The sequence below is a fragment of the Acinonyx jubatus genome, chromosome C1, assembly GCF_027475565.1.
Source record: "Acinonyx jubatus isolate Ajub_Pintada_27869175 chromosome C1, VMU_Ajub_asm_v1.0, whole genome shotgun sequence".
Lineage (NCBI taxonomy): Eukaryota > Metazoa > Chordata > Mammalia > Carnivora > Felidae > Acinonyx > Acinonyx jubatus.
In genome coordinates, this window is record NC_069381.1 from 160,743,487 (window position 1) to 160,770,047 (window position 26,561).

General features: G+C 37.7%; 1 protein-coding gene across 9 annotated transcripts in view; it reads right to left on the reverse strand.

The window, feature by feature from the left end:
- Window positions 1-26,561, reverse strand: part of ATF2 (activating transcription factor 2) — an 80,441-nt gene that overhangs the window by 47,969 nt on the left and 5,911 nt on the right. For 5 of the 9 annotated variants that reach the window (XM_027055450.2, XM_015086471.3, XM_053215307.1 and 2 more), the window contains exons 2-5: window positions 17,757-17,873; window positions 16,676-16,776; window positions 3,223-3,297; window positions 1,297-1,366 (exon numbers count right to left, since the gene is read on the reverse strand). In XM_027055450.2, the coding sequence (XP_026911251.1) occupies window positions 1,297-1,321 (25 nt within the window). In that variant the 5' untranslated portion in view covers window positions 1,322-1,366; window positions 3,223-3,297; window positions 16,676-16,776; window positions 17,757-17,873. Of the gene's footprint in view, window positions 1-1,296; window positions 1,367-3,222; window positions 3,298-12,651; window positions 12,687-16,675; window positions 16,777-16,881; window positions 17,608-17,756; window positions 17,874-23,594; window positions 23,749-26,561 lie in introns of those variants that run through there. The other 4 variants (XM_027055449.2, XM_053215305.1, XM_053215306.1 and 1 more) reach the window with 4 other exon arrangements.

Sequence of the window (26,561 nt, forward strand, 5' to 3'; positions counted from 1 at the left end):
ACCAGACCTCTTATACACTCTTGGTAAGAATGTAAAGTGGTGCATCCATTTTTGGAAGACAGTTTGGCAATTTCTTAAAAAAGTAAATACATATCTATCATATGATCCCACCACTACATTCCTATGCATTTACCCAAGAGAAAAGAAACCATTCATCCATACAAAAGATTTGTATACAAATATTTACACCAGTTTTATTTGTAATAACTGAAAACTGGAAATAAGCCAAATGTCCACATTTAATAATGAAATATTACTCATCAACGAAAAAGAATTTATTGGTTACATAACATGGGAAATCACAAATTAATTATGTGGAACAAAAGATGCCAGATAAAAGTACAGACTGTATGACTCTATATAAAATTCTAGAAAATGTAAACTAATCTATAGGGATATAAGGCAGAACAGTGGTTTACAATGGTAGGAGGGATAACAAACGGAGGGATCACAAATGGGCATGAAGAAACTTTTGGTGTGATGAGTATGTTCACTATCTTAATTATGGTGATGGTCTTATGAGCATATACATGTTAAAACATGAAATTGTACATTATAAGTATGTGCAGTTTATTGTATGTCAAATTATGCAATTTAAAATGTCAACTAAAGAAAACAAATAACAACCAATGAAACACAAATGCTTATTTATGATCTATAGTTTGTATCATTAAGTACTCTGTAATTTGACTACACATTAAATTTATCCTTTTACTGGTGTCTATAAAGTTAGAATTATCATAATAGCAATAGATTAATAATGTAATAGCCTGTTAAAAACACTGAAATATTATTTTTTGAAACAATGCTGATTTTTCTGAAAATACTTTCACACATGCTCTGTAGTGAAAATGTTAGACTTAAGTACATTAAGAACATTAATGCATTAGTGATATTGTCAGAGGTTAAGTATTAATTTTATGAGTTCAGCAAGTAAAATAATTTTCAAGCAAGATAATGTATATTTCATTTCCAATTAAGCAAATTACAATGATTTTTAGCCAATAATGGTCAAATGAAAAAACTTTTAAGCCCTGGATTTCATCTAGGTATCCACCTTTCCATTACGGGAATTTTAACTTTTTTTCCCTATATTAGATTGTGTATTTTAAAATTCAAATATTCTATTCAGAAAAATGAAGAATTTCTTCTCAAAAATTTTCTAGGTTATTTTTATTCGAACTCCAGAATTTTACAAAAAATTGCAGGAAAATCCTTTTCATGACAACAAAAACTGTCATCAGTGTTTTAATAAATGTGACTATACAAAATGATTTAAAGTAATTTATATATTACCTGGCCACATCCAGGGGCAGTGCATAGAAAGGGTTTGTCATCACTCATATTCCACAGGTCCTTGTATTGCCTATAATAAAACATTAAGAGATGACTTAACATTTTACAGTACAGGTTTTTAAAGAATAATTTAAAATATAGTATTATATGATTTTCACTAAGCTTATTACCTTTTCTACTTCAATGTGAACTAAACATTTTTACTGATATTTTAGCCCTATTTCCCTTTCATCTTCAATTTTTCTTTTTAAAGTTTCTTTATTTTTGAGAGACAGAAAGAGCAGCAAGGGAGCTGCAGAGGAGAGAGGGAATCCCAAGTAGTCTCTGCTGTCATCATGACATGAGCCAAAATCAAGGGTCGGGGACACTTAATCGACTGAGCCCACCCAGGTGCCCCCCCTTCCATTTTCTTATAATGAGTAGACAAATACATGCAGCATGCAGATTTTACACTACAAAAGGAAAAGGTCAGGAACCTGGGTCTGTCAGGCTAAATTTTTCCTGTTCAACAGTTTAAGTGAAGAATTAATGAAACAATTAGAAAATCATCACTTTAATCCCCAATGAAATAATGGATCTAGACCAGGTCACCAATGTCTGATGAAACCATTAGCAAAAAAGGTGATGGGAAACAGGTCAACCTTAACATCACTAAGAATGGGACAATCAGACATTATGCACAAGAAACTAGTCCAGGGAGGCAGGGTGTGTGTGTGTTGGTGGTGGGGGGGTGGGGGGGTGGAACGGGGTGTCAAACCTGAATCTAACTGAGCATCTCTAGATCCAGCTACAGGAAATATAGGAGGTAGAAAAACCTGTGAAAACATTCTGGAAGCAGTCAGCCAAATTCTATAGGACAAAGCCCTAGTCACTTCAACAAATAAATATCATGGAGTACACAAGAAGAGAGGAGGTAGACAGGAACTGTTATAAATTAGAGGAGATTTAATAAATCTCCTAAATACTAACTACATGTAAATCCTCTTTTGGATCCTGATTTGAACAAAATAACTACAAAATGTTTTTGAGTCAAGATTATTTTCCTATTTTTGATTTAGACTTAAAGTTCCCAATCACTCCTATCAACTTGTAGGTTTTCAATGTTTTGGCTTTCTTTCTAAAAATTACATATAACTGGGGCACCTGCGTGGCTCAGTCGGTTAAGCGTCCGACTTAGGCTCAGGTCATGATCTCATGGTTCGTGGGTTTGAGCCCCGCATCGGGCTCTGTGCTGACAGCTCGGAGCCCGGAGCCTGCTTCGCATTCTGTGTCTCCCTCTCTCTCTGCCCCTCCCCCACTCATGCTCTGTCTCTTTCTGTCTCAAAAATAAATAAACATTAAAAATTCTTTTTAAAAATTACATATAACGGTGTTTGACTCAGCTAAAAATTCAGTAACATTGTTCTTTTTTCAATATTAGCTTGTTAAGCCTTCAGAGTAATGTTTCCCAAAGCATATTCAACAGGGATGACAGCAGCTACTATAGAAACAAGGTATGTAATCAAACAAATTTGGGAAATGCTGGAGGACTTTTTTTTTTTTTTAGGACTTTTTTTCTTTAGGACTTTTAAAGCCTTTAATATGTTCAAGTGAAATGACTAAAGGAGCACCTAGAATATGGCATTTTTGCCACATTCATTTGCTATTTGAAATCCTGTTTTATGTAACATCTCATGGAACTAGTATTATCTGACACTGTAGAAATCAAACCCTAAAATATGTTTATGTTTGTCATAGTTATATGTATTTTAATGCTCCATTTGATACTTTAAAAACACAACAGGAGTATCAGCTAAACTAATATACTGGATAAGTGTTTTCTTTTAATAGAAAAAAATATTGAAATATTTACCTGGAAATAACTATGAAAATTTTTATAACCTAAAATATGAAAATGGCTAAAAACCCCAAATACTGCATACATACCTGGCAGAATTCACATGTAACTTGAATTTCATAAGTTGAACAACTTATCACGTCCTCTTTTTCATGGCAAGGATACTGAAAAACAAAATAGTTTTCACACTGTTAAAAATAGTTTTGAAACATTTGAATAATACTGAAATATTTGAATAATTATTACTTTGTAATACTGTCACCCCCAAAGCCTGTCACTATTAAGAATCTTTATAATAGGTAAGAGTAGTGCTCCTACAATATGAATACCCATATAAATGCCTCAAACATAGGATCTATATATCCAACTCCACCACAGAGGATAAAAGGAGAAAAAACATTTAATTCAGCTCTCAGGGCTATAGTTGAAAGGAAGCTACTAAAAGAGTAAAAATTCTGGTTTTGGGAGTCTGATGAGAAAGAGGAGATCTAGCATTTCAGAATATCTATTTGGAAAGTTTTTAACTTCTTAAAATATAGTCAGAGGTGATCAAGTTCTCAGCCTAATTCACCAAAATCTATTTGTCCCATAATATCGTTGATCTATATAAGCATCTCTCTGTTTCACAACTTTATAACTTACTTATTTGATATCAGTTTGAGAACAAGTACAACATGTTGGAACTATCCAGGTCAGTGGCCCATTTTCTTTTATTAAAAAAAATTTTTTTTTAACATTTATTTATTTTTGAGAGAACAGAAACAGAGTGTGAGCGGGGGAGGGGCAGAGAGAGAGGGAGACACAGAATGCGAAGCAGGCTCCAGGCTCTGAGCTGTCAGCACAGAGCCCGATGTGGGGCTCAAACTCACAAACTGTGAGATCATGACCTGAGCCGAAGTTGGATACTCAACCAACGGAGCCACCCAGGCGCCCTGAGTGGCCCATTTTAAAAACTCTGCTAGGGGAGCCTGGCTGGCTCAGTCAGAAGAGCATGCGACTTTTGATTTGGGGCTGTGAGTTTGAGTCCCACGTTCGGTGTGGAGATTACTTAAAAAAAAATAAAGAGGGGCGCCTGGGTGGCTCAGCTGGTTAAGCACCTGACTTCAGCTCAGGTCATTATCTCATGGTTCATGAATCTGAACCCCGAGTTGGGCTCTATGCAGACAGGTCAGAGCCTGGAGCCTGCTTTGGATTTTGTGTCTCCCTCTCTCTCTGCCCTCCCCAGCTCACTCTCTGTCTCTCTCTCAAAAATAAACAAACATAAAAAACAAAACAAAACAAAACTTAAAACAAAACAAAAACCCAAACTCTGCTAATACTTCATCTTAGAATTACTAAAACCCCATCCAGTGGTGAACAAAGTATATGCTTTTTTTCAAGTTTACTTTGAGACAGAGCACGCATGTGTGTGCGCGCACGCTTGAGTGGGAGAGGGGCAGAAAGACAGAGACAGAGACAGAGACAGAGACAGAGAGGGAGGAAGGGAGGGAGGGAATCTCAAGCAGGCTCTGCACTGTCCGCACAGAGCCTGATGCAGGGCTCGATCTCACGAACCACAAGATCATGACCTGAGATCAAGAGTAGGAAGCTTAACAGACTGAGCCATCCAGGCACCCCCCAAAGTGACTATATACTTATCCAAATAAGCCAGTGATGCACAAAGAAAAATTTTTTTTCTAATTTTGCTTATAAATGTGGTAGCAAGAATGTCTTGCTCAGAAAAACTGGATAATTCCTGTGGGGAAATGTGTAAATAGCCACCGTTCTGAGTCTTGGGGTCAAGGGTGATCTGGTATAGGAGGGTAGGAAGACAGTTTTTTCCCTGGTTTCCAGGCAAAACTTGTATCTGGTAGGGTTCTATTCCTCTATTCACATCCAACTCTACCATGCTGTCTGTGAGAAGAGGGAAAAGAACACCAGAATAATCTAAAGGAAATCTGTAAAAGTTCTGCTTCTCTTACTACCAGTAGAATGTGACCTTAATGAGGGCAAGGAACTTATCTTTGGCTTAACTACCTAAAACAGTGCCTATCTCACAATAGCATTTACTCATTAAATATTAAGGAATGAATCGTCATATGATGTGAACAAGTAAGTTTTGTCTACCTTAACAAACTCTTCTAAAACTAGTAAGAAAATGCAGTTATATTGCCATGAAAAATCAAAGCAATATTTAAATTCAGTTAAGTTCAAGAAACATTTAAACACCAAATACATGCCAAGACACAAAGATGAAAAAAGTCTCTGTGCCTGAGAAACTTTCAGTCTAGCAGAAGAAAGAGGAATACAGAAATATAATCTCAATTCCTTTGATAAGAACAAGAGTTAAAATACTATGACAATATACAGGGAGTGCAGGGTCAAACCTGACAGTTCTAGAAAGGCTTTCTGAGAGAATTAGCCTGTGATACCCTTCTCTCTCATCTCTTCCACTCCTGCACCATTACAACTGCCCCCTTCCTCTACAAAAGAAGTTCCTTACCTACATATCAGCCTACTTCCTAGCCAAACAATAAAAATTCCCATTCCTTATTACTATTTTCTAAAACCTCGCTGAGGTAGCTGTAAATACAACAGATGAAGCACCTTGAGACATAAATGATGATATTTGCTCTGGGAGGTTTAAAAACTATCTCTTCCTTAAACTGAATCTCAAGCCTCTAAATCTAGCCTTATCTCCCTTTTACAGCAAGGTTGGAAATACGTTCATAGGGAAAGAAGGCTTTGTTCACTATAAATTGTTGGGACTTCAACGACTACAGATAGAGAATTGTTAATATACCACACAGCTCTCTGGCAAACATCCAAAACTACACTGGTAAGAGAATTACTGTCATGAAGAAGACACAAGAGGATTGTAAGCAAAATTTAAAAGAAGTTCTTTGGTTTCTCTAATTTCACTCTTAACTCTTATTCTAACAGTCCTTTATCTTCCTTGCCCTCAAGATCCCATACCATTGGAGTTTCCTCTTTTCTTCTTTCAATCAACAAATACTTGAGCATCCGCTTCCGGCTTGGCACTCTGCTAGATGCTAGGGATGTAGTGGGGAACTAAGATAGGTACCTGCCCTCAAGAAGCTTCCAGGATAGTGAGGAAGTTTACATCAGCTAATCTAGCATGCAACTCAGACTTCTTTCCAGGTTTCTAAGTCAATTCCACATGTAAACATGTATGTATGCCCTAAAATATATTTCTCTATTTCTTTGCTATAAGGCATTTTATTTTAGAACCCCCAACCTTTTTTTCATGTTTATTTGAGAGAGAGAGAGAGAGAGACGCATGCATGCACGCACGCATGAGTGGGGGAGGGGCAGACAGTGGTGCTGTCAGCACAGAGACTGACACAGGGCTTGATCTTATGAGTGGTGAGACCATGACCTGTGCCAAAATGAAGAGTCAGACGCATACCAACTGAGCCACCCAGGTGCTCATAGAACCTCAACCTTCAACCTATACTTTGAATGTTGGTATACTTTGAATTTTGTTTGTTACAACAGAGCCAGAGCAATTTCCAGTATTAGATATCCTACAAAAATTAGCAGTATTACAAAATTCTGAAAAACCTTTAAAGCAAAAGTCTGGGGTTCAGAAGAAGGCCATTGTTATTTCCTGATAATATGAACTAAATTACCCCTACTAAACTAAGATATAGTAAGGAGCTTTAAATTTGCTCCCATAAAAATACAGAAGAGCAAAAAGAAAAAAATAAAGTCACCCAAAAGACCATGATTTAGGGACAGCTACTATTCAACATTCCAGAGTACATATTCCACAGTCTTATCAATGTATGGAGATATGTAGCTTTACAAACTGTACAAACAGTGTTATAACTTTCTTTAAATTGCAATCATCTAAATTCTGCTACATCATTAAATATAAGATCATTAAGTATTATATATAATTTTTAATTGTTATCTAGTATTCCATCATATGGTTGGGATATATTCATAATTAATTTTCTATTAGTGGATTTTTTTTATCATCAACAAATATCTTTGGCAGCAAATCTTTGTGGAGTATCTGTAACAATTTCCACGGGAACAATGTCTAAAAATGAAATTAAATTAGTATGTCAAAGAGCCCAGCACTTCTTCTACCATGTCTTCCTGGGCCAGTGGGAATACCCTGAAGCGGCCTACTGGAGCAGCTCAGGCTGGAGGCTGGAACTCCCGCAGTACCACATGCAGAAGACCTGCAGGGATGTCCTGCTGGTAGGTAAGTGTTCCAGCTGGAAGCAACCCTTCCAGGAGCCCAGATCCTGTGCTTTATTCTAAAAGCTGTGGGGGAAAAAGTTCGCTGAGGAATGCATTTAAGCACAAAGTGATGAAATGACTGCTTCCAAGTCTCAAGAAAACACTTTTCTCCAGCCAAATGGCTTTTAGATATTTCAGACCTTTCCTGTGGTCTGGTCCTATAACCAATATTCTACAGAAATTGACGAGTTTCTACTCAGGTAAGGAAACTGGGTGAAGGCCATTATTAAACAATAATGGCCTGATTCTTTTGGTAAAGTGTTTTTTATGTTTAAGACAAAAAAAAAATGTTACCACCAAATATAACTCTTTCCTAAGTGAATTACTAGTGTTGCTATACCTGGAATATTATGTTTGTTTTATTTACTGAATGTTTCTTTACGTTTTGGGAAGGAAAACATTTTTGTTTGTTAAAAAACTGGGGGCACCTGGGTGGCTTAGTCGGTTAAGCGTCCAACTCTGGGTTATCGGTGCAAGTCTTTATCTCACAGTTCATGGGATCAAGCCCAGCGTCAGGCTCTCTGCTGACACTGTGGAACCTGCTTGGGATTCTGTTTCTCCTTCTCTCTCTGCTCTTCCCCTATTCTCTCTCTCTCTCAAAATAAATACACTTTTAAAAAATTGAATATTTGTAATTTGTTGTTCCTGAGATTTTTTATACCATAACAAAACTTGTTCTTTTCTCATGAATTTACAGTTTCTAAATGAAGACAAGCAAGTATAAAACTGGGGAAGAATAGACTTTATTAATCAAATGATGTCTTGATTTTTCTAAATGAGAAGATTGTTTTATTTGTAACACTAAACATGGGAGCAGTTTCTTAGAAAACTTGTTTGGAAAGATTCATAGTGTATTATGTATCAGATTACCCTATCCTATGTATGAAGATTTGATCTTTGTCTTAAGTTCCTCTACTTTATAGTTATACTTAAAAAATTAATATACTACATTATTTCATGTCTTTAAAAAATGTTTAAATGTGAGGGGTGCCTGGGTGGCTCAGTCGGTTGGGTGTCCAACTTCGGCTCAGGTCATGATCTCACCGTCCATGGGTTCGAGCCCCACATCGGGCTCCGTGCTGACAGCTCAGAGCCTGGAGCCTGCTTTGGATTCTGTTGTCTCCCTCTCTCTCTGTCTCTCTCAAAAATAAATAAACATTAAAAAAAATTTTTTTTAAATGTTTAAATGTGATCTTAGAACACTGCAAATGATTTAAAAAAATAATGTGAAAATACTACAACCTAAATGAATTCTTAATGTCACAAGTGTTTAATGATGTGCTTTTGATTTAATTTGGGACACTTTTAAAAGGATACTTTGTGTTTGTAATCATCTTTGATGAGTTTAGAAATAAACTTTCTGCTTAATTAAAAAACCAATAAAAACAAAAAAACAATTAAAAATTACTGTATCAAAGTGAAAGCATATTTTTAAGACTTGATTTACACTGTTAACTGCCCTCCAATATAGAGTACTGATTTCTCCTTTACCAGTAGTGTACAGAAAGACCTCATTTCTTCACACCCATACCAATAGTGAATATTACTTTTTAACATTTTTGTCAGATTACTGGAACAAAACCCTAATTTTAAAGTTGCATATTTTGACACACTTAGGTTACAATTTTTCATATATATAATTATTATTTGTAGTTCTGTGAAATGTTTACATTGCCCATTCTTAAAAAAATAAAATCTTAGTCCAAAATTCTCTCTTGACTATAGATCATAGGCTTTCTTATCACACAGATTTCTGATCATGTACCTTATTGTATTCCTGATCTAGTCCTGACTACCTAACCTACAAATGAGGTCCCAAAGGGTGAAATGACTTACTGCTAGGTAAGAAATGGGACAAAAACATTTTTAATGCTAGACTGTACCTGCCAGCTGGTATGCGTTGCTATACTATGTTTATCAACTGTTATGCCTTGCTATCCTATGCCTACCAACAATCTAGAAATTTTATGTAAACCATCTTTTAAACATAGTATAGAAAGACTCTTCCAGGACTTCCAGAATTATTCAACAGACCTATTATCAAATAAAATCACACATAATATGAGATGCCAATAAGAAAATAGTAAAGAACACTTCCAGGAACAATGAACAGAAGAAAATGGGAGAAATTAACTACCAAACATTTCTTATAACTTAAAATTAATATGGGGTGCCTGGGTGGCTCAGTCGGTTAAGCGTCCAACTTCGGCTCAGGTCATGATCTCAGTTTGTGGGTTCAAGCCCCACACTGGGCTCTGTGCTGACAGCTCAGAGCCTGGAGCCTGCTTCAGATTCTGTGTCTCCCTCTCTCTCTGCTCCCCCCCCCACACTCCGTCTCTCTCTCTCTCTCAAAAATAAATAAAACATTAAAATTAATATAAAAGCCAAGCCTCCAGAAAAAACATATATTTTGGTGTCTTCATGAGAGGCAGCTTAGACAGGCTATTGGAGAACAGACCAGCGCAGAGTGTCACAGCGTGGGCAGAGTGAGAAAGTTGTCCATGGCAATGGAAGGTGGCTGGAGGGAAGTCTGAGGAGGCAACCACATGAGGTAAGGAACAAAGATGGTATGAGTCTAGCACAGGATACCTGGGCCCAAGCTGGAGAACATCTAGATGATGATGATAAGTGGGTGTGGTGGCAACAGGTGATTCATTATGTACAAATACAAGGAATGACAGAATAAGATATATCAAGGATGTGGGTGAAGGGAAATTTACACTATAGGTGAAGGTAATTATAATACAGAATGAATCCTGGCAATTAGATGAAATTTAGACTTATTGGTGTGAACTCTTGACTTTCAAAAGAGATATAAAGTACAGAAATATAGACGATAAATATGTGTGTGTACATATCTGCGTACATGTTCATGTATTTCCCTAGCTGTGTCTAGTGAGGGGGGCCTGAGAACACAGATACCCCCAAAGCAATACACCTACTAGGCACCCAGATCTTGATGTCTAAATACCATTCTCTACCAAAAGGAACCTGAGCTCTTTCAAGAATTGTCTGATTCCAGGGCTAGGGCAGGGCAAGTACAGGATGGCCCTTGAATATCTTGTGCAAGAAAATTAAGAAGGACTTACTTATGAATTTGGCCAGAAAGTGGCCAGATCTGAAACAATTTGAGAATCAAAATCAAAGATGATAGTAATGGATCATACTGTGAATAAAACAGGATCCCATTAATCCATACTGATACAAAAGAATAAACTCAGCATTTGATAAGACAGGATACTTATATCCTCTCAAAGTATTTCCTGATAAAATATATCTTAATTATAAAAATCTGGCAAATATTACCTTACTCAAATGATCCAAGTTAAAATTAGAAATAAGAAAAATTGATACGCAATAAGGACATAGCATCATTTCCACGACAGTAAAACAAAGATACACACACCTGTATCTAATCTACACAATATCAGATACCTGTCTCTAATATTACACAACCCCAAATTGAGGTAAACTCTTCAAAATAACTGGACTTTAATCATCTAGTCACTAGTGCCCAAGTCACAAACTCAAGGAAAGACTTAGGAACTATTTCAGATTAAAAAAGACCAATGAGACATAACAACTGCAATGTGAATTCTAGACAAATCTTTTGGATTAGAACTGGCAGAACTTTTTTTTTTTTTTTTTTTAAGAGAGAGAAAGCACAAATGGGGTAGAGGGGCAGGGGTTGGGGAGGGGAGGGAGAGACAGAGAGAAAGACAGAGAAAGAGAGAGAGAGACAGAGAGAGAGAGAGAGAGAGAGAGAGAGAATCCCAAGCAGGCTCCATGCTCAGTATGGAGCCTGACGTGGGGCTTGATCATGACCTGAGCCCAAATCAAGAGTCAGATGCTAAGCCGATTGAGCCACCCAGGCACCCCACAACTGGTAAAACTTAAATGTGATATGCAGATTAGATGTAGCAATATTTCAATGCTAAATTCTTGGTTTTCAGGGCTGTATTGTGGTTTTGTAGAAGAATGTATTATTGTAGAAAATAAAGTATTTGGGGTAATGGGACATAAGGCTGGCAACTTACTCTTAAATGGTTCTATACTAAAAAATTAAAAAAAGAAAAACTTATAGAAGGTATTTATAATGATATGCACTATAATAATTCACCATATATCCATTATATAATTAGTATCACATGGTGTTTAGGAGTAGTTATGAGAAAAATACTACAAAACATGGATTCTCTAACAATTCTCTACTCATTTCTGGTTTATAACTTTCATGTTACAGAGATCAAAGAATAGAAAAATCACATCTGTATTGCAAGGTTAAGAGCAAAGAGAATCCTACTATGATAAAAATATTACCCTGTACCTGAATATTCAAAGAATGATATTAGACAATTATTTGTCTTATTAGTTCCTTTTTTTAAATATGAAATGAGTTAAGCAAGGTAAGATGATCCTATAGACTATAATACCACTACTCCCATGCTATATAGAACTCTATCATTCAAATGATTCAGCTGATAAAAACTACATGCTTTTCTTAAATCTCTACCAAAAACAAATTAAGAAAGAAACCAATTTACTTCACAGAAAATAGCGTGGGTAAATGAAGCTTTAAAAATGGGACAGGGGGTGCCTGGTTAGCTTGATGGATAGAGCATGCGACTCTTGAGTTTGAGCCCCATGTTGGGGTAGCGATTACTTAAAAATAAAATCTTAAAAAAAAAATGGGAGGGAGCAAGTCAATTTCTGGTGACTAACTTCAAAAATCTCTAGATTCCTTTTTTTTTTTTTTTAAATGTTTATTTATTTCTGAGACAGAGAGAGACAGAGCATGAGTGGGGGAGGGGCAGAAGAGAGGGAGACACAGAATCAGAAGCAGGCTCCAGGCTCAGAACTGTCAGCACAGAGCCTGATGCGGGGCTCAAACCCACAACCCTAAGATCAAGTGTCCATACTCTCCTGAATGAGCTGGTCAGGCACCCCCAAAATCTCTATGTTCTAAAATGTGAATTTTAGGGGCTCCTGGGTGGCTCAGTTGGTTGGGTGTTCGACTTCAACTCAAGTCATGATCTCGTGGTTTATGGGTTGGAACCCTGCGGCAGGCTCTGTGCTGACAATTCCGAGCCTGGAGCCTGCTTCGGATTCTGTGTCTCCCTCTCTCTTTGCCCCTCCCCTGCTTGTAACTCTCTCTCTCTCAAAAATAAATGAACATTAAAAAAAATAGTTAAAACAAAATAAAATAAAATGTTAATTTTACTGACCCTCTTAGCTACAGAACTGTAAATGTTGTAATTTCTTACCTTCAAAGCATGTACTCAAGTTTCAAAGCAGATTTCTAAAATACGGATAATACTAAATGTTATATACAACGTACAGCATTCCCAAGCATTTCTATTTTTTTTTTTCAACGTTTATTTATTTTTGGGACAGAGAGAGACAGAGCATGAACAGGGGAGGGGCAGAGAGAGAGGGAGACACAGAATCGGAAACAGGCTCCAGGCTCTGAGCCATCAGCCCAGAGCCTGACGCGGGGCTCGAACTCCCGGACCGCGAGATCGTGACCTGGCTGAAGTCGGACGCTTAACCGACTGCGCCACCCAGGCGCCCCCCCCCAAGCATTTCTAATACAACAAATTTATTTTGTAAAATGTATTTGGAAAACATTTGACTGCCTATTTTGTATCTTATACCATATTGAGAATAAGAGATACGGTCTTTGCCCTCAAAATCAGATTAGTAAGGGTAAACAAGTATAATTCAGTGATAGAAGTATAATATATAATATTTACATTATACAATTCAGCAACATAATAATAAAGACATACACAGGCACTATGGGAACATAGGGGCTTAAGGAGTATACTGGAGCTGGCCACCTCTCCTCAGCACCCATACTGCCCTCTTAGAGAGTCTGATTACCAGTAAAGGGCAATCCTATAATATCCATGACCTTGACATACTTGCCTCAGGTGAATCAGGGGACACCTAACCAAGTTAAGCCAATCAGATTACCTCTTCAGGAAATTTGTAAAAAGAAAAAAATCAGGCAAACAGAAGTGGGCACCAGAGATTCTAAATCATACTCAGGACTGGTGGACATTTATAGTCATGTTCATACTGATAAGAAATTAATGGGGGTGCCCGGGTGGCTCAGTTGGTTAAGCATCGACTTTGGCTAAGGTCATGATCTCATGGTTCGGGAGTTCGAGCCACGCATCCAACCCTCTGCTGTCAGCACAGAGCCCACTTCAGATCCTCTATCCCTCCTCTCTGCCCCTCCCCTGCTTGAGCACACATGTGCATCCTCTCTCTAAAATAAATATTAAAAAAAAAAAAAAAATCAATGAAAGCCAGAACCAAGAGTAGGCACAGAAAAATAGAGATGAGAAAGCATGCAGCCAAGAAGAAGGAAAGCAGTTTCTGTGATGCCTGACTATGTTTTCTGTGGCTGAATTGTGCAGGTCTTCTGTATTCTGAGCGTGAGCTCTTTTTTCTTTTTGAACCCTGAATTTATCCGATTAAGTTTCTATCCCCTAACCAAGACAAGTACCTAGCCAAATGTGGAGAGAGGGGCTGAGAAGACTACTACTGAAGGAAGAAATGACTGTGTGTAGTCTCAAAGGAAGAGGCATCAGCTAGTCAGGGATGATGTTTTCAGCAGAGAAGACAGCATGTAGAATCACAATAAAACAGAGTACACTGAGGGAATGCTGGACCCCTGAAATGTGGGATATAAGTTTGAAGGGAAGAGAGAGAAGGCCAGAAAGTGAAGCAAATCTTGAAGGGGCTTTATTAGCCTGGTTAGGAGTTTGGATCCCACCCTCACCACCCCCATCCCACTGCCACTCTGAGGTTATAAATATAGGCCTGTGCTGAAATGTTGAACCAAGCAAGTTTTTCATATTTTCAAATGGTTGGGGGTAGGGGTGGGAGGAGAATAAGCAACAGAGACCACATGTGGCCCCTAGAAAGTCTACAATATTTACTATCTAGCCCTTTAAAGAATAAGTCTGCTTAATCCCAGTATAAAAAATGGAAAGATTTTAAAATGATGAACTAGATAATCAAAGGGGAATTCTTGCAAGATCACTAATAGAAATGTGAAGGATGGATTAGAGAGGGCAAAACTATGCATAAGAAAGCCAGTACAAACTACTGCTAAATTCAGAAAAGAGAACGACGATTTGCACATCAGCAGTACCAGTCAAAATGAGAGCAAAGGACCAGTTATGAAAAAAACGTGCAGGATAAGGCTTCAAATCCATAACATTGTCTCCACACCTTTGCATGGACTGACCCCTGCCTCCTCCTACCCCAGTCTATGCTACCCCTTCATCTCCTTGGCTCCAGTTTTAGGTCGGCTTTTAATCAGCTCCATGTGGAGCCTAGAATGCTCTCATTTCCTACTCACCCATCTCTTTCTTAGTAAACACTGCTCACCTCCATCCACTAACCCCTTATACTCTGAAATTCAGATCACTCATTTACTTCATCCTTTAGTTAATAACTATTTATTGAGTACATGTAAGAGGGGAGGAATTGTGTTAGACTCCAGGATACAATGATACACAGTCCCTGCCCTCGTGGAATTTATGCTTTATTAAATAAATAGAAATATATTTCTATTTATTTATAAATAGAAGTATTTATAAAATACTTCTAACCAAATCAGGGTTTGAACATTTAAGTTCATCAAGTAGCTCAGAATTTATTTAACATATATTTCAGTGTGCAAGAAAAAGTTTGCCATCTTTTTCTCCTTAAAACATTTCCTGTTTAGGGGAACCTGGGTGGCTCAGTCGGTTAAGCGTCCGACTTCAGCTCAGGTCATGATCTCATGGTTTGTGAGTTCGAGCCCCACATCAGGCTCTGTGCTGGCAGCTCAGAGCCTAGAGCCTGAAGCCTGCTTCGGATTCTGTGTCTCCCTCTCTCTCTGCCCCTCCCTGCTCGCACCCTGTCTCTTTCTCAAAAATAAATAAACATTAAAAATTAAAAAAAAAAATTCCTGCTTAAAACTTTTTACTTTTTCAGGGGCACCTGGGTGTTTCAGTCAGTTAAGCGTCTGACTCTTCATTTTGGCTCAGGTCATGATCTCACAATTTGCAGGTTTGAGCCCGTGGACATACCAGGGTACACACTGACAGTGCAGAGCCTGCTTGGCATTTTCTCTCTCTCTCTCTCCCCCTCTCCCCACCCCCCCTGCCCTTCCCACATGCCTTCTCTCTCAAAGTAAGTAAATATATTAAAAAAAAGTTTTACTTTTTCAAACATAATACTTATATATATATATATATGTATGTATACATATGCAGGTACATACACACACACATATATATAAATATTTTCCAAATTTCATCAAAATTAGAGTAACTGTATTTTACACATGGTTTCACTTTCAGTCTGAACCTTCAGATTAAGGTACAACAGCATAGGCCAATCTGCTTGTATATCTTGATGTATCTGACAAAGTCTACCACTAGACCATTATGTTTTAAAAGATCACATTTATTACATCAATATTTCCCTTCCATTTTTAAAAGCTATATTCCCAAACTATAAATGTCTTACAGCCAGAAACCACTGTACTTTGTATCTTTAACATCACCACACTGGGGCTGATACATAGAAGATGTTCAAAAAAGATGTATTTGAAGAACTATACAATTTCCTATTAATGTTTCTGTTCAGTACGAATAATCACTGAACTAAACTTAGTTGATTTAATTCAATCCAAAAGCAAATAAGTTTTGACATTTTAGTTAGCTTGTATTTAGTTAGCCTTAAAATGGGTAATACTTTTTGTCCAAAAAAATTTTGCAGTATAGAAAATACTTCGGGGAGCCTGGCTGGCTCATTTGGTAGAGCAGGTGACTCCTGATCTTGGGACCATGAATTCCCAAGTCCCATGATGGGCTTAGAGTTTACTTAAAAAAAAGAAAAGAAAATACTTCAAGGATTAACTATTGTTACCATCATTTACAAAATCTTCGGAGAATTAGGACTTTCATATGGGGGCCCTTTACTATAGAGGATTCCCTAGTCAGATAAGTTTAGGAGGCTCTGAGTTAAAATTTAAAAATTTAATGTAAGTCTTCAGTGTGCTTTATATGCAGTAATGCACTGTAGCTCCAAAAGGACATTTCCAACTTTGCTGAACCTCCAATTTATGTATGTATGTATTTATTTACTAAACACTATCAATAATATGATAGGACACTAGCATCCTGAGGATACTATCTAGAAGCATCTGTTGAAGTCAGTAATACTTGAGAGATAATCGCAAAATAAAGAACCACTTTTGCATAAAAGCTTAAAGTCTCTTACCTTTCTAGCTGGTGGGCCATGAGCTTTATTTGCTCTGCTGCCAGGAATCCTTCAGCTCTAATTAAGTAAGCAGTACTTCTCAAGTTTCCATCTATGTATCCCTAGGGCAAAGGAGAGGCAGAAAAGAGTGAACCCCTTACTCTGTGATACCTAAGGAAACAGACGCATGCAGTTAAACTCCGATACAAAAAATGTTAAGTATTTACTTTATATTTTAAAATGTATGTAAAGTTGGCCTTCTGTTCCATTTTTTTCTGATATAAAAATTAAGGTTCCCTTCAAAAGTTTCAGTGCTCCAGGAAGGTGTTTATCCCATGGTCTCCTGTAACTCCCAGCAAAATGCCACCTATCCAGAGGTATAACAGTTTCAAGGATGGAAGTACAGCAATGGTGTCTTGGTGAAAGGGGAACAATGAAGCTTTTTACCACAACAGAAGGGAGAGGTAGTTATAGATGATAGGTGAAATGGCAGTGCTGAATCTGCTGAATCTTAAGAGTGGAGACGAAAAGTTTCTCCTGTGTCAGTGCTGCAACATAACATCAATGGGACCCAGTTCATATGCTTTTCATTTGGTAACAGCTTGATTTTTTTTATACCTGTATCAGTTGGATTAGGTTCAGCTATGAGTGACAGAAAACTCAAAATTAGCAATGGCTTAAATGATTCAGAAGTTTTTTTCTCTCACACAAAAGCACAAGCAGTCTGGAACCATGATCATTAGGAACCCAGGCTCCTTCTATTTTGTTGTTTTGCCATCCTCAACATGTGGTGTCCACTTCATGGTTTAAAATAACTGCTTAAGGTCTAACCATAACATCTGCTGATCAGATAGCAGGAAGGAGAATGAGATGAGCAACAGCCTCCCTTAAGGAAACTTTCCAACAACTCACAGGAAACTTCTATTTACATTCCATATGCCAGAACTTAAGTCACACGGTTATACCTGAGAAATACATTCTTTATTTTGCCATATGCTCAGTTAAAAACTGGAGCATCTATAATAAAGAAAAAGAAGGAAATGAATATTGGTCAACATTTAGGCGTCACTCTCTCATTCTAAAGCATAAGATGGTTGAATACCTTGTAGAGATGCCTTAGTAGTCCACTGAAGGGAGCTTTCGAAAGCAGAAAGTCCTGCCAGTGGACAAGGAGCAAGACCAGTGTTCGTGAGAACGTCTCTAAATATGCAAGGCCAATCTGTAGGTGACAAACAAGAGAAAAATCTGAAAAACAGAAAAACAATGTAAGAGCAAAGAAACAACCTAAACAGTTGTGGTTTGGGAAGATAAACTCACATAAGCAGTCCACAAAACTCAGAAATGGTAACACAGGGCCATTATGTAAGTAATGGAGTGCTCAAGCTGAGTCCGGCTGCGTAAGATCCTGGCATTAGGAAAAGGCAGTATATCCTTGAAACAAAATGTTAAAAGGGAAAGTAGACTTCCCTCTACCATTATTTGAGAACCAAGCTCTCATTATTAGGCTGTGTATGAACTTGGGAGATGTCCCTATTGCACAGTGATGATAAGAAGGGTTGCACTTTACCACGAGTAAGGTTGGCTGAAACAGTCTTCATGTTCAAAACTTTGAAATGAGAATATCAGAAACCAGAAAGACTCTCATTTCAAAGCTGGCAACAAAATTCTGTTTTAGACAGAATGTCCCTTAAAGGTAAAGGGACCTGAACAGGCTATTTAGCTATACAAATGTAAAATAGGGACTATAAATGGAGCAGCAATTCAAAGGACAAATGGCTTTGTGTAAAGGTTCACATTTTCTAGGTAGAGAGAAATTTCTGCAAATTGTTTCTTTCAGGGAAATGTTTATTTTTAAAAGCAGGGCCTCAGATTTTCCTATGGAGTGTTTGTATTCTTATTTTAGCAGTTGCTCACAAAAGACCAGGAACTAACACCCTAGAAAACAGCAAGATGGACTTCTGGTCTTCAAGTAAAAGGCAACAAGATTAAGCTAACAAGCTGTACCTGGCTTATACAGCTTATGATTTATGCAAGCAATGTTAAGATTACCATCCAGACTTTGGAAGACATTAAACATAATGTTTGGGGGGGCTTTTTTGGTAGCCTGAAACACATAGATGCCATCCAGACTTCAGAAGACATTGAACATAATGTCTGGGGGGCTTTTTTGGTAGCTTGAAACACATAGATGTAAGGAACCTCTCTTTTACCACTGCTCCCTATCCTAGCTACTGTATATGTATTTCTTATACAGGCATACCTTGTTTTATTGAGTTTCACTTTATTGTGCTTTGCGGATGTTTTTTTACAAATTCAAAGTCTGTGGCAGCCTTCACTACATTGAACAATTCTATTGGTGCCATTTTTCCAACAGTATTTGCTCACTTCATGTTTCTGTGTCACATTTTGGTCATTCTTGCAGTATTTCAAGCTTCTTCATTCTTATTATATCTGTTTTGGGGAGTTGTGATCAGCGATCTTTGATGTTATTATTGCGATTGTTTTAGGGAGCCATGGACTGTACCCATATAAGACAGCAAATTTCATTGATAAATGTTGTGTGTGTTCTAATTATTCCACCTACCAGCCCCTCCCCCATCTCTCTCCCTCTCCTTAGGCCTCCCTGTTCCCTGAAACACAATATTGAAATCAGGCCAATTACTGACCCTACAATGGCCTCTAAGTATTCAAGGGAAAGGACGAGGGGCACATCTCTCACACTGAACCAAAAGCTAGACACGATTAAGCTTGGTGACGAAGGCATGTCGAAAGCCAAGACAGGCCAAAAGCAAAGGCCTCTTGCACCAGGCAGATAACCAAGCTGTGAATACAAAGGTAAACTTGACGGAAATCAAAAGTGCTATTCTAGTGAACATACAAATGGTACGTAAAACAGCTTTACAACTGATATGGAGAAAGTTTTAGTGGTCTGAATAGAAGATCAAACCAGCCACAACACTCCCATAAACTAAAACTTAGTCCAGAGAGAGGTGCCAAAACTGCAGAAGAAAAACTGGAAGCTAGCAGAGTTGGTTCATGAAGTTTAAGGGAAGAAGCTACCTTTATAACATAATAGTACAAGGTGAAGGGGAGCCTAGCTAGCTCAGTTGGTAGAACATACAACTCTTGATCTTGGGGTTGTGAGTTTGAGCCCCACACTGGGCACAGAGATTACTTAAAAATAATAATAAAAATTTAAAGTGCAAGGTGAGGCAGCAAGCACTAATATAGGAACTGCAGGGGCACCTGGGTCGTTCAGTCGGTTAAGCCTCCGACTTTGGCTCAGGTCATGATCTCACTGCTCGTGAGTTCGAGCCCTGCATTGGACTCTGTGCTGACAGCCCAGAGCCTGGAGCCTGCTTCAGATTCTGTGTCTCCCTCTCTATGCCCCTCCCCTGCTCATGTTCTCTCTCTCTCTGTCTCTCAAATATAAAATAAAACATTAAAAAAAATTAATACAGGAACTGCAGCAAGTTATCCAGAAGACCCAGCTAAGATCATTAATGAAGGTGGCTACACTAAATAACAGATTTTCCATGTAGATTAAATAGCCTTAGATTGGAAGAAGATGCCATCTTGGACTTTTACAGCTAGAGAGGCATTCATACCTGATTTCAAGCTTCAAAGAACAAGATGACTCTCTTGTTAGGGGCAAACACAGCTGGTGACTTCAAGTTGAAGCCAATGCTCATTGATCATTCAAAAAGATCTTAGGGCCCTTAAGAATTATGCTAAATCTACTCTGCCTTTGCTCTACAAATGGAACAACTAAGTCTGGATGACAGCAAATCTGTTTACAACATGCTTTAACTGAATATTTTAAGCCCACAGTTGAGACCTGCTACTCAGAAATAAAGATTCCTTTCAAAATCTTAGTGCTCACTGAAATGCACCTGACACCCAAAAGCTCTCATGGAGACGTGATTAATGTTTTCATGCCTGATAATAAACACATGTATTCTGCAGCCCATGGCCCAAGGAGTAATTCTGATTTTCAAATCTCATTATTTAAGAAATACCTTTTGTAAAACTGCAGCTGCTATAAATAGTGATTCCTCTGATGGATCTGGGCAAAGTAAACTGAAAACCTTCTAGTAGAGATTCACCATTCTAGATGCCATTAAAAGAATTTGAGATTCATGGGAAGAGGTCAAAATTCCAATATTAACAGGAGTTTGGAAGAAGTTTATTCAAATATTCATGGATGAGTTTGAGGGGTTCAAGACTTCAGTGGAGAAAGTAACTACAGATGTGGTAGAAAGAGCAAGGGAACTAGAAGTGGGGCCGGAAGATGGGACTGAATTGCTGCAATCTCATGATAAAACCTGAACAAATGAGGTGTTTCTTATGCATGAACAAAGAAAATGGTTTCTTGTGATGGAATCTACTGGTAAAGATCTATGAAGATTTTGAAATGGCAGCAAGGAATTCAGAATACTGAATTCCTTAATTGATGAAGCAGTGGTATGGCTTGAGAGGACTGACTCCAATTTTAAAAGTTCTACTGTGGGTACATTTCATTGTCTTATTTAAAGAAATTGTCAGAGCCACCCCACCTTCAGCAACCACCACTCTGGCCAGTGAACAGCCATCATGGACAAAATCCTTTATCAGCAAAAAGATTACAACTTGCTGAAAGCTCAGATGATGGTTAGCATTATTTTTTTAGCGATAGTCTTTTCATTTTTTGAGAAAAATTAACGTGCACACGCAAACGAGCAGGGAAGCGGCAGAGAGAAAGTGAGAATTTTTTAATGTTTTATTTATTGAGAGAGACAGACAGACAGACACAGAATCCTAAGCTAGTTCCAGGCTCCGAGCTGTCAGCACAGAGCACAACGCGGGGCTTGAACTCAGGAACGGTGAAGTCAGGACCTGAGCCAAAGTTGGTTAACCGACTGAGCCTCCCAGGTGGCCTGAGGGAGAAATTTAAGCGGGCTCCGCACCTAGCTCAGAGCCCAATGCGAGGCTCTATTTCATGACCATGAGATTATGACCTGAGCTGAAATCAAGTGTCAGACACTTAACTGAGCCACCCAGGAGTCCCAAGGCATATACAGTTTATTTTTTTTAGACGTAATGCTAGCACACGCTTAACAGACTACACAGCACAGTGAAAAAACATAAATTTTATATGCACCAGGAAACCAAGAAATTTCACTTGACCTGCTTTATTGTGGTAGTCTGGAACCAAACCTGCCATTATCTCTAAGGGATGCCTGCATTTGGATATAATTAACCTGTGGGTAGGGGGTATGGTCTCTGCTGAAGGAGGCAAATACTGCTAGTGGTTAAGTATTCTGGAAGGCAGATATTGTCAAACAACAGGGCTCAAAAAGTAGATATTCGTGTGAGAAAGGAGTAATTCTCTCTTGACATGGACTCAGAAGAGTCTAACATATTTAAGGGCAGCTAGATAGCAGAGAGAATCCTGAGTAGTAGGCTTCTGGCCTGGTGGCAGAATAGGAGCTAGCCAGTGTTCAAACAGGCCTATGTATTACTGAAGGTACACTAATGCTTTCCAAGTGACATCTGAACAGGATAAGTTTTAAGAAAATGTCCATATCTTTTACTTCTCTACATTTGCTTTACCAGAATGATCTGCCTAGTTTCCCTAAATCCTTATTCTTCCACAGTTCCAAAGAAACCCATACCAAATCTTATTACCACGCGTTGCCCCAGGCTGTAAAAACCTTCAAGGAATAAAACAAGGGGATTATTTAAAATAAGAGTGGCTTAAAGCCTCCCTTAATCCAGGCACCATTAAACCTCAGGCTTGCATCTTCGTCTAAGTACTTCTGTTAAAGCAAAGCACTGCTTTTAAGAATGGTGTTCTGCCCTGTGTTTAGGACATGTTCTGAATTCATATATATTGTTTAGTGTGACAGGAACAATGAAAACTTTGTATTTAGACTGATTCTTCCATTCACAAAATATTGTTAAAAAATGAACTGTCCTGAGAGAGCTCCGTGAAAAGAGGAAATCAATAAGAAACTTAGAAAAGTTCAATTTATATTTATTGCAGAGAAGTAGGATACGGTGATCAATACTTTAAAGCATTAAAATTCACTGGATTCAAATAAAATCACGTTGGAGAAGTGGAAGTTAAATAAAAGTTCCATAAGAAAGAGTAATAATGAAAACTTCTATTAAAAGTGAATTATAGTTTTTTAAAAACCAATGATAACCTCAAATGACTACTGAAATTACATATAAGAGCCAGAAATTTTTTCCCCCAACTATTTAAACTTACAATGAAAAATTATAGGATTCAGCTTAGAAACAAGAAAAAAAGGTGCAAGGGTTCACAATTTACCAAATTTCTTTTCAGAAGCATAGGAGTGTAGTAGGTAGAATGGTCCCCCAAAGATGTACACACTCAAATCCCTAGAAACTATGAGTAGGTTATATTACATAGCAAAATGGACTCTGAAGATATAAAAAGGTTACAGATCCTATAACAGGAAGATTATCCTGAGTTATCCAGATGTCCCAATCTAATCACAGGAGCCCTTAACAACAGAAAACTTTTTTCTCTGGAGTCTGAGAGATTCAGCAGCAGCATAAATCACAGAAACTAGAAGCATGAGAGAGACCTGACCTGCCTTTACTGGAGGGAGCAGAAATGAAAGCCTTCCAGCTTCTGAGAGCAAATACCAGCCCTGGTTGTCAGTCCACAAGGAAAGAGAGACCTCCCCAGTCCTACAACTGTGTTCGGCCAACCCAGGAGCGGATTTTCCCTAGACACTAAAATGGAATGCAGCTCAGTCAACATATTTTGGCTTTATAAGATCCTAAACTGAGGACCTAGGGGAGCCCACCTGGACTTCTGACCTACAAAACCTGTGAGATAATCTGTGTTGTTTTAAGATGCAAAGTATGTGGTAATTTGTAATGCAGGAATAGAAAATTAACAGAGTGAGCAAAAATGTTAACGTACCCAGGAAGACAGGCTTGTGTCACAAGTCTTCAAGAGCAGCAACACCTTACAGACACAGTTTTCTCTGTGCTGTAATTTCCTTCTTAAATCTTGGTCAAGAGCCACAAAATGCAAAAAAGTGATCTTAGAGCAATCCTGGGTCCTCGGAACAGCACTATGGTCATAACAAAAAAACCTATGAGTTTAAAAATCTGTAACTATGAGCTAATAGGACTTTATTCCTTTCAAGATTAAAGTATCTTTGAGTTTTATATTAGGAAAAATTTTAATGGCATGATTTTACTATGATCCTCTTCAATAGGAAATAATACACCAGTTTTAGGATGGTCAAAAAGCATAAAGAATAACATATGTAAAATATATAGTATAGTGCATGGCACTTCCATGGTATCTATTAAGTTTATTAGAAGCTTTACAGGATTTGACTTTAAGTGTACATTTTCCTGAGGCACTTGGCTGGCTCAGTCAGTAGAGCATGTGACTCTGGACCTCAGGATCATGAGTTCAGGCCCCACACTGGGCCTAGAGCTTACTTAAAAAAATTTTATATGTACATTTTCCTAATGCTTTAATCAATCCTGTTCTTACTACCATCTTTAAAGCCCGAAACTGAGAATTACATGTTTAATACTTAAACAAAGGTTTTTAATCTTTAACCCATGAATTTGATGTTATCCCATAAGGTTATCTGGTACATAATGTTTAGTTCATCTATGTAAGGAAATCAAATGCCTCAGAAGTGATAAAAATAGAATTTAATGAGGGAAAGCAGCTTTTTGAGGAAAGCAGTTTTTAATTTTGCCCCACTCACAGCAACACAACAGATAATCTTCACACATATCACCAATTCCCAAGAGTATACTAATGTTTTGATGAAATTCCTCAAAGTTGATGGTACACATAACGAGCGCCTCAGACTTTTCCCAATATTGTATTCACGAAAGTACTGAGTATGTGAATATTGAGATCAGCCCAATATATCAGAATCTTCTGTAATAAAAATAGCAGTTTTTAAGTTAAACTTCATTTTTTTAAGGGAGTATTGATTATTCCCAGACCTGTAATCTCTAGGTGATTTAAGGTAAGCAAGTTCTTGTCTTATAGCTTAAAACTACAACAGTACATTAGAAATACATGTAAGAACTTACATAGTAATGGTTACGAATGTGAATGGTGCTAATGCAAGATTTTATTAATAACATAATTTTAGATTTGGTAATCTATTATAATGTCCATAGCATTATTTTTCTCAAGGTAAACATACAGAACGTCCTTATCTATTATTGTTTTATTTCTTAAAAACTTATCTTTTATAAAAGTTAAAAAAAAATAGAAATTCACAGCTCACCAAGAATTACAATAATTCCTAGTCATCACTGCTATTAAGAGTATATCGATATTAATTTCCCATTATGAAGAGGGCACAAATAAGATACGGTATAGTATTTTTAACTTTTTTTTAAAGTTTATATATTTTGAGAGAGAGAGAGAGAGAGCACACACACAAGGAAGCAGGGGAGAGGGAGAGATGGGGGGAGAGGAAGAGACAGAGGGAGAGGAAGAGACAGGGGGAGAGGAAGAGACAGGGGGAGAGGAAGAGACGGAGGGAGAGAGAGAATCCCAAGCAGGCTCAGTACCGTCAGCACAGAGCCTGACATGGGGCTGGAACTCATGAAATATGAGATCGTGACCTGAGCCGAAACCAGGAGTCAGATGTTTAACTGACTAGACACCCAGGCACCCTGATAGGGTATAGATTCCGTACAATTCCCAATACAATACTAGTAAGCTCACCTCTCACTTCTCTCAAAGTATGTCAAAATTCAAGTGAAAGAGATACTACTACAGGAATAACCCTCAATCCGACATATGTCAATAATCATTAAAACCTTCCTTATAAATGATAAAAACATAGTGACTCTTAACAGTGTGGCTGAGAAGTAATGGTACAGTTACACTGAGTAATCGTTAAAGAATTCAAAAAAACCGAAGACATACAGATGGCCAACAGACACATGAAAAGATGCTGACCATTTATCAGAAAAATGCAAATCAAAACTGCAATGAGATTATCACTTCACACCTGTCAGAATGGATAAACTCAACACCATGGTGAGGATGTGGAGAAAAAGGAACACTCGTGCACTGTTGGTGAATGCAAACTGGTGCAGCCACTGTGAAAAAGTGTGGAAGTTCTCAAAAATCTAGAAACAGAACTACCTTATGATCCAGCAACTGCACTATTGGGTATTTACCCAAATACAACAACACTAATTCAAAGGGATACATGCACCCCTATGTTTACAGCAGCATTATTTATAATGGAAGCAGCCCAAGTGTCCCTTGATAAAAGAATGGATAAGAAGATGTGCAGTGTTGTGTGTGTGCGTGTGTGTGTGATGGAATATTACTCGACCATAAAAAAGAATGAAATCTTGCCATTTGCAATGACATGGATGGAACTAGGGAATATTATGCTAAGTGAAACAGAGAAGGATAAATACCACATGATTTCACTTGTATGTGGAATTGAAGAAACAAAACAAAGGGAAAAAATTGACAAATCAAGAAACTTAATTATAGAGAACTCTTAATTATAGAGAAAAAACTGATTACCAGAGGGGAGAGGGTAGGTGGATGGATTAAATGGGTGATGTGGATCAAGGAGTGCTTGTCATGAGCACAGGGTTATGGAAATGGTGAATCACTATATTGTACGCCTGAAACTAACACTACATGTTAACCAGAATTAAAATAACTTTCAAATTAAAAAGAGAACATTATAAATGTGGTATTTTATTTAATCATTAGCTCTTCCACTATGAAGAGAAAAGAATAAAAGGTCTCACCAAAATGTTTTTAGTGGAATCAGTAGAATAGAAAATGGTAATTAGATTTCATGGAAATGATACTACCATTGTTTTATCATCTCAAAATATGAAGATGCTATCGACTTGGGGAGAAGGG